The following is a 15062-nucleotide window of genomic DNA, read 5'->3' on the forward strand; positions in this document are numbered from 1 at the left end:
GGGATGGGTGTGTCAGAGGCGGTGTGGTTGGCGCAGGATAGAGCAGGGTTTAGGGCTGTTGTGCATAGGGTTGCTATGAGTCGGAAACGACTCGACGGCACATAACAACTAACAACAACAAAAATAACAACTTCTAGCCTTTAGAAACAAACCAAATTACTCAACAACCAACCCTTCTGACAGTTTTGGTGGACTCAGCCTTATCAGTTATGACATGTGGTCATCAGGAAACAGTGTGTGATCAGGTTTATTTTCCTCAGAAACCCCTTACCAAATTAGAGACATTCTTCTTCCCCCTGTCACCCAATGGAGAATGCAATTGATCAGAAAACATGCAAACTTTCACACCTTTGGAGCAAAGTGTCTTGTTCAAAGTCATCAGGCAAATGAGGCCGGAGTTAGCCTTGGAACTGGAGAGCTCTAGAGAGGCAGGTGGAGGATAATGGATGGTGACAGGCTGTCCATACAGTCCTTCCAGCTTCCTAATGTCCAGATGGGCTCCCCACACTGTCAAGTTGATTGATTGGGGCTCTAGTGCTAAAATGGTCACAGATCCCTAGCACATGGACTCTGCTGCATGTTGGTTCTAGGAGGCACTAGGTCAGAAAATAACCTTCATCCTTGCAAACAAAAGCAGAGCTACCACCAGCTGAGGAAAAGCAGACAGGGTCCTCATAAGTTCATTTATGACCATTGAAGGAGCTCTGGTGGCCTGGTGGTAAGAAGCTGCACTGTAATCCCAAAGATACATAGTTTGAATCCACCAGCTGCTCCTTGAAAGAAGGACACAGAGTCTTCTCTCATGTGACTTACAACATCTCAAAGCCCACTGGAGGAGCAGCTATCAGTCGGTTCTGACTGGACAGTACATAACAACAGCATGACCACTGAAAATCAAGGCAGTCAGACAAGAGAGCTCGGGTTTGCTTTTCATGGAGCTTTTGGCTGTCTCTTAAACAAACCTGACCCCAGGTATACGCTTGCCCTTTTAGAGTCCCAACTTCCCTGGATATAAAATACATGTTTGGCAACTACTCTACAGGTTATTAAAGTTTCAGCTGTAAACTATGGGAGGCCAGAGAATTCCAGACAAAAGTTATTGCATCGGTAACTCAGAAACTAATTCCTAAAATTCTTGACACATTTATCCAGAGGGCGAGTGCCAATACAGAAATGGAAATCATTGTCAGGGACCACTGTGTACCTGGAATTAAAATCCATCATTCTTTGGAGCAGAGAACTGCTTTGGCAGAATATGAATATGTCTTTTTTTCTCCTCAAAAATAGTGTTCTTTATTTTTTTTCAGAAGAACAAGAAAAAATCTACTCTTTGTATTTTGTGTATGTGTGTCTAAGAACCCCTTGTTTCCATTTTCTTTTCAGATATTCATTTCTTTGACAGCCCCATGTTTAAACCGAAAGACCTCCCTTTCCTTATTCAATTGTGCTGCTTTATTTTTAATAGAAATCCTTCTGGGTACAGTAAGAGAGAACAAACTTTACGGCTGCAATAACCCTTTCTACAGCATCTATTGTGGGGAAACTTAATGTACTTTTATTAAATGACTGAAGAGTTGACTCCAGTGACTTGAATTAATGACAGAAGGGTGTAGACAGTAAGCAAGCTACCTCCATCACCCAACAGGCTTCCACTACGTAGGCAGCAACATCCCTGGGACCAGTGCCCCAAAACAGCCATCAAGAAGCACCCCTTTGAGAGGGAGTATCAAGGGCCTTAGGCAATTCCTTCATCATGAAGAGCAAGCAAAGACAGGAAGGAAGGAGGGGATGAAGTGTTAGTAAGCAAATGAGAAATGGGCCCTCAGAGTCACTGGTAGTGGATTGACAATATGACTTCGAGCTTGAAATGCACACTCACTCTGACTTAGTCAAAGTAGTGATCAAATACAGGATGAAGATGCAATGAGCTGGCTTCTGTATGATTGTGATAGAAAGGCTTTGGAAGCAATGTACAAATCATCAGAAATGTCACCAGTGAAAGATGAGAAAAACTGGGTAAATTATGTATACTGCACTGAAACAGATGAGGGAGAGAACAGTTTAAAAGCGATATGATTGGGTATTATAGTTGTAACAAGAGTCCAGAATGAAGGTTGCATAGTGGAGTGTACTTGGGTTGGGGAGATTGCATACCAATGAAGGAATTTTTCTTTTACTTTTCAAGGAGAAGATCAAACTGGGGGTGGAAGGGGTGAGCAGGGAGAAAAGTGCAACAATGAATGAATGGAAATCCAAAGTCTCTGTAAATGTTCAATAAAATTAATAAAATAAAATTTAAAAAAAGAGAAAGATGATGTCATCTCTAATCATCTTCTCATCAGCTGCCAGAGAGGGGCAAAGTGCATTCACAGAAAAGTCCACGTGACATGACCTGACCTCATGCACAATTGTAGCTCAAAGCCTGTCCGCCAGGTACTCACTGTGTTCTGAGGAAAGGTCTCCTGGCTGTTATTTCTTCCCTTTTCCTACTTTTTTGGAATTATTTTCTCTCCAATTTTTAAACAATAAATATCACCGTATACTCTGTGAGGTAGAATATGCTTACTTTTATAAAGCAAGCTATTGGTTTCCTACAATTCTTTTCACCTTATCAGCTGTACAGCCTCGTGGTAAAAAAATATGAACCACTTTGAAGAAAATTCACAGATGTATACAGATGTCAAAATTCATCAAATGACCTACTTCCACACATAAAATTGTGCATGTATTTTTAATGCTTGCCATTTATTGTAGACCAATAAAGTTGTTTTATTAAAAGGAAAGATAAAATGAGGCTGTTCCCTCTATGCACAAAATTGAAAAACTAAGTAAAAAGTAAATGAAACTCGAATCAGGGTTGGAAAGTAAATTTGATGTTCCAGTCAGTGACAGGAGGCTATTCCGAGAGGTTAATAGCATGAGGGAGGTGTAAAATTCTCGTTTAGCGTATGCTGGGCTCTCTGATGGCGTCACCGTCCTTGATCACGGATGCGCACAGGGCTCGCCATTTGACCTGCTTCTACCTTCTCCTTGCACTTTTTGCAGACTCCACGTCAATCTTGGGTGCCTTTTACCCCAAAATACATGCTTCATTGCACTTTAATTTTCCTGAAGTAAATAAATAGCCCTTGTTAGTTTCCCTTGAGTACCTATGGAGTAAACCGGAGGGTTCTGAGATTTTTGAATCAGATAAAGTCCTGAGCACTGAACATCCCTTCCAGGGAACAACATAAAGCGATTAATGAACGTTTCTCAGGCTTTTCCTTGACTCTGCAGCCAGTTTTTTCTCTACACACCCTCTCTTTGTAAAACTAGCTACTGTAATAGTCCAGATTTGCAACTGCCTTGAAAAGAATATGACCAAAGCAGAACCAGTGTCTAGAACTGATTCGTGAATTGGGCCTCTGGGTTACCTGAGTTGAAAGGATGCATGTTTGTATATTGATGCTGGGGTCACTGTCCTCAGAGTCAATTGAGGCTTCATCTCCTAGTGGAGGTGAAGAACAGTACCCCCGAGCTTCTTGAAGGTTAGTCTGCTTCTCATGGTTGGTTTTCTGTGCTCTTCCCCTCTCCCTCCCAGTTGGACCGTGCTGCAGGGAAGAATTGGGCGCCTCGAGAACCCTTTCAGGGTGGCCCTGGAGTACATCTCAAGTGGAAACCGGAGCCTGTCAGCGGTGGACTTCTTCGCCCTGAAGAATTGTAGTGAAGGTACCTCCCTCTGCCTTTCCCTCCACTCCTTGTTCACTTAATCGCTTAAGTGTGTCAATAGTCTGCAGCTGTCCTTGGCTGAAGTGTGTGCACTTCAACAGAAAAGTGTCTCTGGAGTGGGTCTCCCTATTACCCGCTGAGGCATAGCCCACATAGTCACTTTTCAAAGACTGGGGATAACGTTACAGCTGCTGAACTTGACACTTTAGCAAATATTGTGTTATTTGTTAGAGCTTACTAAATACCCCTTGTATTTATTAGATAAAGAAAACCATGGTGGCCCTGCCAACCCAAAGGCAGGTGGTTTGAATCCACCAGCTGCTCTGTGGGAGAAAGATGGTGGGTTCTTCCTCTGCAATTTATAGCTTCTGAAAATAAGAATAAATAAGCTATGAGTCTATTTCAACTTGACATCAATGATTGAGTTTATTAGATAATATATTTGCTTAAGTTCCATGCCTGCCAAATGCCTTCACTGAGCTGTTTTCTTTTTAGCTTTAATTATGGAACTGTTTAGCTGCGCACAGAGTAAACAGAATAGTGTAATTAACCCATGTGTCACCACAGCCAGTTTCAACAGTTATCAACACTCTGCTCTTTGTGCCTCCTCTCTACTTTTGCCCATTTCTTCTCTTACTCTTGCCTTGACGATACGCATGATTTGACATTGGTTTTTCCAGTGTAAACAAATAAGGTCTTTATCAAAGATTTGAATTTAAGAAATGGTTCTATGTTGATTTTTCAGCACATTGTGTAAAAACCATTAGGACACGGTGCCCTGTGCCACTGAATAAATCCCCCTTTGGGAAATCCTCTCCAGACTTAGTATCAGGAGAGGCAAGGATCTCCTAAAGAATAATTCATTAATTTTTTTTCCCCCTATTCATCTTTGCTGCCAGAAAGCTTTGAACTAAATGCAATGTTTAGTCACACTAATTATATCTAAGTAGGTTTTGCTAAGCTTTTTTGCTCCCCCCGCCCCCACCTTTGCAAAGTTCTTGACTTTCTGTTCTTACTCTTGGGAGCTCTGGTGGTGTAGACTGTACGGAGTTGTGTAGCTAACCCAAAGGTCTGTCTCTCTGGCACTTTGGAGTCACCAGCAACTCCAAAAACGAAAGATGGGCGTTCTCCTCCTGTGCTATTTACAGCCTTGGAGACCCACTGGAGAATCAGCTATGAGTTGGTTTCAGATTTAACAACAATAAGCTTAAGAGTCTTAATTCCAGTTTTCAAGATCATATATTATGTGTCTTTCATCAGATATAGCCTCGAATCTTTTGTTCCCCACCCTTGAAAAGAAAAAAAAAAAAACCAAATAGTTATAAAGTTAATTCTGACATGTGATGGGCTCATGTCTGTCAGAGTAAAGCTGTGTTGTGCAGGCATTTCAGTGAATGGTTCTTCAGAAGTAGACCACTAGGCCTATTTTCTTAGGTGCCTCTAGGTCAACTCAAATCTCCAATCTCTCAGTTATCAGCCAAACTCTTAACTGGTTTGTGTAACATATGGGTTCTGCTATTGGGTAGATAGGGTGAAATAGATAATTCATATATATGTGAGTTTAATCTTTCCTTGATTCTTCAAAAAGGCATAAGGTCATTGCTGTAAGCATTGTTATTAGTATACGCACTGTTAGTCCTTTCTAAGTTTACAGGGTTCAACCGGAGTGCTCCTTAGAGGCTAGGATAGTGAAGCTTCAGCTCACATATTTTGGGCGTGCTGTTAGAAGTGGCAAGTGCTTGGCAAAGGACATAACGCTTGGAAAGACGAGGATCCGAGAATGAGAGTAAGATCCTCAATGAGATGGATTGACATGGTGACTGTAACAATGGCTCAAGTATGTTATAGATGATGAGGATGGCACAGCATCGGCAGCATATAGATCCATTGTCCATGGAGTCACTCTGAGTTATAGTCAACTCGATGACACTTAATAATAACAACAAGGTGTAGAGGGTAGAGGAGACAGACGTGAAATATAGGAATCCCTGAGTAATCTCCTCCTGTGTGGTTTATAACCTCTGAAAATATGCTGGAGGGTCAGTTCTGAGTCAGTTCCGACTTAACAGCAAAGAGTGAATGAATGAGTGAGCTGAAGAAGTTGTGTTCATTACTTCATACTTGTTGCTCTCCTCCTGTCCTCGCCTCTGTCCACAGGTTACTAGGGAGGGAGTCCTCATACATGTCATAGGACCTGTGATCTCAGAGGCCCAAGAATGGAGGGGGTGGGCAAGAAGCAACTTGCAGCATTCCAGTTCTAAACTCTCAGTTTAGATTATCCATGGGCAGCTGGAAAGGTCCCTAACGTAGTCCTCTACTGCTTGTAGAGGCACACATTTGAATCTTGTGTCTCTTGAAACTTCCACATTAAAGGCACTTGTTTAGATGGGGAGCTCCACTAGGCACCCAGTTCTTTACGCAACTCTAGTTCTTCATGCAATGCTGCCCTTGTATGAACTTTTACACAGACTTATGTTGTGTTTAAATTGAAACTTGTTTCTGTGCAGAGGGGAAAAAAATAAAAACCAAAAATCACCATAATGTGATGGATTGAACTTCAGTTCAAGTTGAAAAGGTGGTTAACCTGTGATGTGAGGCAATGCACAAGAAACATGTGGTTTGGGAGCGAGCCAGGAGCTTGTACAAATGTTTCTGCACTCACGAACCTGGGAATTCATGAACGTTTCTGGCCATCATCAATCCTTGCAGATGTCAAGGGTCTCTGTACAGTCCAAAAGCAGCCATCTGTTGAAATGGAGCCAGTTAACAGGAATGTGACAGGGGGAAGGTATCATTTTCCAGAATTAGTCTCATTTCATTTGGGCAACATCAGGAGAGAAGGGAATAAGAGGCTTCGAAGCTCCCTCTATGAGGTCCAACACAAATCCTTCAGCAAACATTTTGTGTCCTGCAAAACTCCTTTGTACCTTTGAACTCAAGATCTAAGCTGGTTGTGTAGGGAGTTTCTTTCTTACACTTGAAACTCCTACAAAATTTTGGTTCTAGTAGATGGACAGTCTCCTCCTGTGCTATTATTCATGGCCTCTGAAAATTCACTAGGTAAAAAAGGTCGACTATGTATCAGTTCTGACTCATTGGTACACAACAACCAGGGCAGTGAGTCTGCTGTAGAGTTTTAAAGACTTCGTTTTGGGTTCTGAGTTTTGGGTTTGGGACCTGCCCTTTTGTAATCAATACAATTAATCTCTCCAGACTTTCTAGAATGAGCCAGAAGGTGTTTCTGATGACAGGTAAAACCAACATGAGGGTGATTTTTCACAAGTTCCTCACTGGGCTTTTCCTCTGAGGCAACTCTGAGTGAATCTTAAACCTGCAATCCTTCAGTTATCAACTGAGTGTGCTGTCTACACCTCACATGGCTGGTGAAAGGCAGAGTCAAACTCAATCCCAAATAGATTGTCCCACAAAACCAATCTGTAGAGGCTGTCAGTTCATAGTCATTGTTGTGGAGTGGGAACCAGCATATAACTGACTCTCTAGCAGGTTTTCAGAGGCTGTGAATCACCTGGGAGGGGATTGTCCGTCTTTCTTCCTCAGAGCAGCTGGGGGATTTGAACCATCTGTCTTTGGACTGGCAATGCAACTTCTTACTGTTAGAGGCTGAGGTTCTCCTTATTACTGGAAATTTTATCATTCTGTCTTTGACTCTTCTTATTCCTACATCCCCTGCTCCATTTGCACAAAAGCCTCCTGCTTCAGGAATAGGTTCCTCATGAGCACAATCAAGTGCTCTGGGATTCCCATTCTTCTCAATGTCAGCCACAACTTGTCATGATCCACACAGTCAAATGCCTCTGCATAGTCAATAAAGCACAAATAAACATGCTTCTGTATTCCTTACTTTCAGCCAGCTCCATCTGATATCATCAATAAAATCCCTGGTGCCATGGCCTCTTCTAAATCCCACTTGAACTTCTGATAATTCCCTATGTATTGCTCCAGCAGTTTTTGAATGATCTTCAGCAGTATTTTGCTAGCATGTGGTATCAATGATATTGTTCGATAATTTCCACATTCACTTTGATCACCCTCCTTGGGAATAGGAACAAATATCGACCTCTTCCAATCTGTTGGCCAGACAGCTGTCCTTCAAATGTCCTGACATAGACTGGTGAGTGCATCCAAGGCTGTCTCTGTTAATTGAAATAAGTCAATTGGTATCCCATCTATTCCTGAGGCCTTATTTTTTGCCAATGCCTTCAATGCAGTTTCTACTACCTCCTTCATTACCATTGGCTCCTGTTCATATGGTATTTCCTTCAGTTTTTCAGTGTCAATCATTTTTTTCTGGTACAGTGACTCTGTGTATTTTTTCCATCTTCTTTTTATATTTTCTGGGTCATTCAATGAATTGCCCATAACATCTTTCAGCATTGTGACATGAGGCCTAAGTTTGTTTTTCAGTTCTTTCAACTTGAGAAATTCAGAGCAAGTTCTTCCCTTTTTATTTTCCAATTCTAGCTCTCTGCACATTCCATTATAATATTTTGCTTTGTCCTTCAGAGGTGTCCTTTGAAACCATCTGTTCAGCTCTTTTACTTAGACATGTTTTCCTTTAGATTTGACTTCCCGATGTTCCAATGCAATCTTTAGAGTCTCTTCTGACATCCAGTTTTTTTTCTTTCTTCTCTGTTTTCATAATGACCTTTTGCTTTCTTCATAGATGATATCTTTGATATCATCCCACAATTCATCTGGTCTTCTTATCATTGGTGTTCAATGCTTCAAAAATATTCTTTAAGATGATCATGAAATTCTGATGGAATTGAATCAAGATCATATCTGGGTTCCTGTGGACTTATTTTCATTTTCTTTGGTCTCAATTTGAACTTGCATATGAGTAATTGATGATATGACCCACAGTCTGCCCCTGGTCTAGTTTTGACTGCTGATATTTAGTTTCTCCAATAATTTCTTCCACAAATGTAATCAATCTGTTTCTTATGAAGCCCAATGGGTGAAATCCACATATAAAGCTGCTTTTGTGCCTTTTAGAAAGAGTATTTTTTTAAAAAAAATTTATGGTTTGGAATTGGGAAGGGAATGCATCAGGGATGTATTCTGTCTCCATACCTGTTCAATCTGTATGCTGAGTCAATTATCTGAGAAGCTGGACTCTATGAGGAGGAGTGTGGAGGATTGGAGGGAGACTCATCAATAACCTGCATTATGCAGATGACACAAACTTGCTTACTGAAAGTGAAGAGGATTTGAGGCACAGGTTACAGAAGATCAAGGAGTGCAGCCTTCGGTATGGATTGCAGCTCAATATCAAGAAAACAAAGATTCTTACCACTGGACCAACAGGCAGTGTCATGATGGATGTAGAGGAAATTGAAACTGTCAACAGCTTCATCTAGCTTGGATCCACAATTAACAACACCCTTGGTACAAGCAGTCAGGAAATAAGGGATGCAATGTTGTTGTTGTTGTTAAGTGCTGTCGAGTCGCAGGTGACTCGTAGTGACCCTATGAAGGAGAGTCCTCGACGCTTGGGTGTCTTTCTTCCTCTCTCCAGGTTCATAGGGTTTCCGGAGGCAAGCTATTACGGAAGTGGATGCCACTCCTCCTTCCAAGCTTGTTTTAATCAGGGAGCTCCACCCCACTCTCTGTCCACATGGGTAACCAACCATTAATGCATTTGACACATCAGTGTCACAGTGTTCAGCCTCACAGCAACTACAAGAGACCGCTGTATGGCAACTTGTACACCAGGGCTATACGACCTGGAGGAATGTCTGAACAAAAACAATGAAAGACAGGCCAGAGGGCCACGGATTAAAAGTTGCCCACCTTTAGCTTGGTAGCATCGCTTTCTGTCCATTGGGCCAGCTGATCGCTCTCTCTCTCTGAAGGGACACATTACAAGAGGAAAATCTGCAGTTAGGGACTTTTCAAAATTATTGAGGAGTAGTGATGTCAGTTTGAAGACTAAGGTGCATCTGATTCAGATTGGTCTTTCCAATTAGTGTAAAAATATAGTATAGAATAAGGATGACAGCAAAAGAGTTGATGCCTTTGAGCTGTGGTGTTGGAGAAGCGCACTGAACATTCCACGGATGGCCAAGAAAATAAATAGATATATCTTGGAGAGAGTGCAGCCAGAGTGCTCTTTGGAGGCAAGAATGATGAGGCTTCACCTCATGCACTTTGCACATATTGCTAGGAGGGGCTACTCCTTGGAGAAGGACATGATGTTGGGAAGGGTGAAGGGTCAATGAAGCAGAGAAAGACCCTCAACCAGTGGATTGACAAGGTGACTGCTGCAATGGGCTCTTGCATGTCCTCAAATGTGAGGATGGTGCAGGACAGGACTGGTTTCAGATCTTTTGTTCATAGAGTCGCTATTTGTCATACTTGACTTGATGGCACCTAACAACAACATTCCTACATCCAAAGGCCCCAAGCCCCAATATCTAAATTTTTATCTATTGCATTTTATGTGTTTTTAATAGCTCCTCTTGAATTTTCCCTTCTGACATCATGTCCTCAGCCACATGCTTTATCCAGGCCTTCGTGTAGTCAAAGGGGAACTTTGGCAGTAGCAGCCACCCGAACGCCATGATCCCCTTCTCCATTGTCCACGTATTGCCAGACATATCTCCCCAGTGCTCTCTTTCTTATGACACTCCATGAAATTTCAGTAAGGTATTACCGACCATACCAGAGAATAGTGAAAGAGAGTCTAGACTGATCCACCTCACTGAGTTCCCAGGACCAGGAGAGCAATGGACTGAATGAAATTCCACAGCAGGTTAGTCATAGAGCTGAAAAGCGCTCAAAGAGCCTGGCTTGGTAATTTGTCCACTACAGAATTCTGTCAGAGAAGCCCCCGAATTCTGCCTCTACTTGGTTCCCTAGGTCCTTAGTCCCCACTTGCCTGCCCAACATTGTACTTTCTGTTCTCTCATATCTACCGGCCCTTCGGTCAGACTGCTGGTTGTTGTTGCTGCTGTTCTGTGCTGCCAAGTCAGAAAAGAGGCTGTAAATCAGATGAAAGAAGATTGCCCATCTTTCTCCCTGGAAGCAGCTGCTGAATTCGAATCACCTGCCTTTGGCTTGGCAGAGTAACTCCGTGGCACACCTGTCCTAGCCTGTTCATTCTGAACACTGATTCCTTTTTTAAGATCTAACTTGAGGCCCAGTCCCTCCAAAACCTCATTCTCAGCTACATAAACTCTGTTCTGAATCTCTGTTCCCTGACCTACAATAGCAGCTTCACAATCTTTTCTCAATTAATCATTTTGGGACCCTAACTTGAAGTTCAGGCAGCCTTGTGTTATATTTCTTGTATTTCCCCAGAGAACAGTGAATAGAGTACTAACAGTGTAGCCAACATCGCATAAATATTTGTTGACTGATTGGTTAATCAATCAGTTGATGAATACGGCTCCTGCTTCTATAGCTTCAGACTATTACTCTACTACATCCAAAAGAAACTCGTGGTGAATGGGAACTGCTTGGATAGGGTTTTCTCCAAATAATCTTGAAATAGCAGCTTGTATTTCAGTACACAGAAGGGGCATTTGCTTCTAAGAATATTTGTTGATGTTTTTAAGTGCTATTGAGTTGACTGTGGCCCATAGCGACCCTATGAGCAATGGACCTGAACCCTGTCCTGTCCTGTGCCATTCCCATCATCTCTGATATACTCAAGCCCACTGTTAAAGTCACTGTGTCAATCCATCACATTTAGAGACTTCTTTTCCTTTGTTCACCCTGCACCTTTCCAAGCCTGGTGTCCTTCCCCAAGGACTGAACCCTCCTAACAACATGCCCTCAGTATGTCAGATGGATTTTCACTATTCTTGCCTCCAAAGAGCATCTTTGCTCACCTTTTCCAAGACATGTTTTTTGCCCTTTTGGTAGTCCATGGGATATTCAGTACTCTTCTCCAACACCCCAACTCAAAGGCGTACATTCTTTATCTGTCATCCTTAATCATTGTCCAACTTGCAGACGCATAGCAAGTGATTAAGAAGATAATGGTTTGGATCAAGTTGCTCCTAAGTCTTGACATCTTTGCTCTTTGGAGAGGTCCCTGACACCAGACTTTCCCAGCTTTTGATTTCCTGGCTGCTGGTGCCAACAGTGTTGATTGTGGATCCAAGTAAGATGAAGTCATTGACAATTTCTATCTCTTCTCCATCTATCTTGGTGTTCTTGTTGGAACCCTTAGCTCCATCACAAACCCCTTTCTTCAGCAGACAACCTGGAGTAGTGGAATTATGTGGAACACTCATTAGGAACCTGCAGGGTTAAAGGAGCCTAGAGAAAAAGCAGATTTCAGCATTGTTTCTGGGACCACTTGCTGCAAGGTTGATTCTGACTTATGGTCAACCCCAACTGTGAAATTAGAACTGTGCTCCACAGGATTTTCAGTGGCTGATATGTCAGGAAAGAATCAGCAAACCTTTCTTTTAAGACTCCTCTAGATAAATTCAAATGTCTAGTCTTCCATTCAGCAGCTGAGTTAACTGTAGACGTCATCCAAGGATTTCTGGGTGAGACTACCTTTTTAAAAGGATTTAGAAAGGATCTCAGAGTACCTTATAAAAAGATAGACTTTTATAATCATTTATTAGAACTTTCCTGTTGTCAAATCCTATACTAACTATGTTACATATATTACTATTTTAATTATCACAATAATGTTGTGAGCTGTGAACAGTTATTGTAGCTCTTTTATTGTATAAATAAGGAATAAGGCACCTGCATGACCCTACATGACTTACTCAAAGTTGGCCAGAAGATGGAAGCCATCTGGTTGTAAGGCCCCGTGATATTAGCTACCACAACGGAAGGTCACTCTGTAAGGAACTCAGAAAGCATCTAATCTGCCTTGTCATAGTGGAAAATTCAATGAGCAAAATTTAACCCATTAAGTCACTAGAGTGCCCTAGTGCAATACACTTCCTGTTTCAACCAATCTTGACAGTTCTAAGGTTTTCCAAGAGACCAACTTGCATTTTCCTTTCCTTGTCAAAAGGAACAAGACCAAAAGAATGATGTAGTTTATAGGGAATTGCTCTGCTAACCATCTCTGGGAGTTTGAATCCACCAGCAGCTGCCAGGGAGAAAAATAAGAAATCTACTCTTAAGCGATTTACAGCCTCTGGAAACAGGAGAGTCAGCTCTAAGTGGGTTCAGTCTCAACAGCAATGAGTTCATGAAATTGTGCAGTCTGGTTAAAGACTGTTCAAGGATGCCACCATGCAGTGGATGCCTTCACCTAAGAAGTCAGAAGCTGTGCACTGTTCCTGGATGAAATCAAGTATATTTTATTACAGCCTCCCATCACCCTCCCACTCTTTCACAGACCTCCAAGAAAGAGGTTCCCAGACCAAAGCCACATTCAGCTCACTAACGGATTTCTCCACGAGAAGCCAGTCATCTCAGCACCTTGTCAAGACACCAACACACACATTGTCCCTTGCCTTGGTTTCCTGGTGCTGCTGTAACACAAATTCCACACGTGGATGACTTTAAAGAATAGAAATGTATTTCTTCAAAGTTCTGGGGGGTAAAAGTGCAAATCAGAATCTCAATCCCAGGGACTTTTGTTTATAGCTTGACTGGTGGACAATCTTCATATGGCATCTCTCCCCTCCCTTTGTGGTGTGTTGTTTCAAGGTCTATTCTCGTTTAATAACTTAGTTCCATGCTGCTATGGCCTCATTAATATAAAAAGAGAAAACTCTTAGTTGCAAATAAAATTGCATCTACAAATACAAAGCCAGGAATTTAATACTTATTTCATGGGGACCCAATTAAATCCATTGCACTTCCTCCGACCCTTCAGCAGAGAGGAGGATCATCATCTTCCCCTTCTCCATGGAGCTTTATCTCTCTAACTTCTCAAAGTCAGGGAAGGGAAGAAACCCAATGGGTCAAATGCAGCTCCACTACCATCAGACTTTTAAAACACAATTCCCCAATGAGTTGGTGATGCTTGGATATCTCACTCCTAAAGTAAATAAAGGATGTTGAGCTACATCCCCAGTCTCCAGACATTTTTCAGAGGCTGAACTCTTAATTCAAAGTCTCATGTCTGAAGGCTAGCATATAAAAGTAACAAGTAGGTTTGCCCTTGGGAGGTGAACCCATCTGCTCCACAATCATTGGCAACCTGTTTTCCCCTGCTCTCCCGCTGGGCCTGTGTGAAATGCAATTTGAGAACCCCTGGACAGTCTGATTTCCAAGGCTCCTATTAACTCCAGCTTTTTTGATCCTATGATTTTGTACTTACTTTAAATCTGAAAGCCAAAAATAGTAATATTAGCCATGCCTTCTTTGAAAGATTAGGACAAAGCACAAGGCTATTATGCACCATTTTCACAGAGCGAGTTCTCCTCCTGGTGGGCATCAATTGTGAGAAGCCGAGTATGGAACAAGTATGAGCGATTCCAGTTAAAAAAGGGTGGCATCTACTATTTTGCCCCCTCTCTTCTCAGATGATTGATGTCAGGCGGTTGAGCTCGTTTTTGTAGACCGAGAGGGTCTGAGAAGAACCAAGAGAAGCTGAACAGATTCTAATGTTTGGCTGAATATGTGGACCCATTCAGCCTCTGGAGCAGGCTCCACGATCCAACTTTGTAAAAGGAGGGATTAGCTTGTCAGCTCCTGGCAGCCTGGCTTGAATTTGGCTTTTTCTGTTCCAACAGCAAGCAATGTCCCAGCAGGGTCCTCTGCGTGTGCTTGTAATGTGGAGATTACAGTGACAACTCTATCTGGTGACTGCCAGCAGAACACGCTCCTTACATTGCTGACTCCATCCATCTATGTTTCCATTCTCATTCAATAGGTACTTGTGGAGCAGTTCTAACAACGCACATTGCCACCAACATATTGTTTTCACATTAGGACTTAATTTAGAATGGTACCTTTAGATTTTCATTCTATTTTGCACCGAAACTGTTCCACCCAAAAGACATCCCTGATTTGTATTTTGTTCCTCCCAGAGGGATTAAACAGATGCTCCATTTGCAGAGTTAACTTCTTCCAAGGTCATTCCAGTAGCCCTTTCTCAGAGAGACCACAGAGTGAAGCCTGCACCAGCTAACTTTCGCTCAGGTCTCCTTCCTTCTCTGATTTACTGCAGTCTCTCTGGCCCTTTGGATCAGAGGAGATATTAAAGGACTGGAGAATTGGCAGAGAGTTGGACAGTGAATAGGGCTGATAGAAAGAGGATTGATGCCTTTGAGCTGTGGTGCTGGAGAAGAGTGTTGAATATACCATGGACTGCAAGGAGAACAACCAGGTTTGTCCTGGAGAGGGTGAAGCCAGAGTGTTCCCTGGAGTCAAGGATTCTGAAGCTTCGTCTGACATACTTT

General features: G+C 42.3%; 1 protein-coding gene across 1 annotated transcript in view; it reads left to right on the forward strand.

The window, feature by feature from the left end:
• The window catches only part of ALK (anaplastic lymphoma receptor tyrosine kinase), a 1280998-nt gene that overhangs the window by 948988 nt on the left and 316948 nt on the right, over positions 1 to 15062 (forward strand). Inside the window, exon 5 of the mRNA XM_006880682.1 lies at positions 3581 to 3708. Within this exon, the coding sequence (XP_006880744.1) occupies positions 3581 to 3708 (128 nt within the window). The remainder of the gene's footprint in view (positions 1 to 3580; positions 3709 to 15062) is intronic.

Source organism: Elephantulus edwardii, unplaced genomic scaffold (assembly GCF_000299155.1).
Source record: "Elephantulus edwardii isolate Elephantulus edwardi_28Jun2011 unplaced genomic scaffold, EleEdw1.0 scaffold00009, whole genome shotgun sequence".
Lineage (NCBI taxonomy): Eukaryota > Metazoa > Chordata > Mammalia > Macroscelidea > Macroscelididae > Elephantulus > Elephantulus edwardii.